We start from the raw sequence: 1,013 nt of genomic DNA on the forward strand, positions 1-1,013 counted from the left end.
TGTTGTTGTAATAGTGTATTTGCATGCATGTAAACTAGCCACATCACTGGGGGATGTATTGCCCGGGGGGGCCAGTGGAGCGCACTGTAGGAGCAGGTCAGCCACGAGTCAGCCGTGAGTCAGCCGTGAGTCAGCCGCCTCCACTTCCTGACTGGACTGACTGGCTCCAGCTCCCACCAGGAAGAGTTGGGGCACTTCATCTGCATCCAGGTGGAGGAAACGGCACTACAGGCAAGCGTCTGACTCTGGGACAGATGTGGCCCAGATCCAGCCCAGATCCAGCCCAGCAAACCTGTTCCAGAGCCAGCGGCCATTTTGGAGATACGGCGGATAAGAGGGTTGATCTTTTCATTTATCAGATTCCTCCACACCAGGCAGAGCCATTCACACATCGCACTGGGTGAGGAGGAGTGGCTAATGTGCCTCCACTACCTTTGCATTTCGAAATAAAACCAATTGTCAAGACTATGCTAATGCTATCACTTTTAAACGTCTGTCTGTCTGTCGGGAGGGCTTCAGTCTCTGTGTAGCGTCATGGCCGCCAGAGCGCTGGCTGTTGCCGTGGCAACACTCTGGCCAGGACCCCCACATTCACTCGGCCTTCTTAAAAACCTGCTTGGCGGTCACCCCCTCCGCTCTTAGCTCCTAGAGAGAGGGAGAGAGAGAGAGAGAGAGAGAGAGAGAGGGAGAGAGAGAGATAGAGGGAGAACGCAAGAGAGTAAAAGTAGGATAGAAGGAATAAGTGAAAAGAACAGAAGAAAAGGAAGGAAAGTGATTTAGAAATGCTGATAATGGACATACTGTATGTATAGGCAGACAGGAAATGAGTCAGGGCTGAAAATCTCTCCATCTCACACTCATACAGAGAGAGAGAGAGGGGGGAGGGAGAGGGAGGGGGGAGAGAAAGGGAGGGGGAGAGAAAGCTTGCTGTTTTCATTAAAGCGGGGTTCACATTGCAAACACAAATGCCCCTCTTGCGAGTGCTGTGACCATGTTGAACTTTGACCCCGGTG

General features: G+C 52.1%; 1 protein-coding gene across 1 annotated transcript in view; it reads right to left on the reverse strand.

Moving 5' to 3' along the window:
- The window catches only part of rbp5 (retinol binding protein 1a, cellular), a 3,972-nt gene continuing 2,959 nt past the window's right edge, over positions 1-1,013 (reverse strand). Inside the window, exon 4 of the mRNA XM_062538141.1 lies at positions 1-645. Coding sequence (XP_062394125.1) covers positions 592-645 — 54 coding nt within the window. The 3' untranslated portion in view covers positions 1-591. The remainder of the gene's footprint in view (positions 646-1,013) is intronic.

This window comes from Sardina pilchardus, chromosome 6 (genome assembly GCF_963854185.1).
Source record: "Sardina pilchardus chromosome 6, fSarPil1.1, whole genome shotgun sequence".
NCBI lineage: Eukaryota > Metazoa > Chordata > Actinopteri > Clupeiformes > Clupeidae > Sardina > Sardina pilchardus.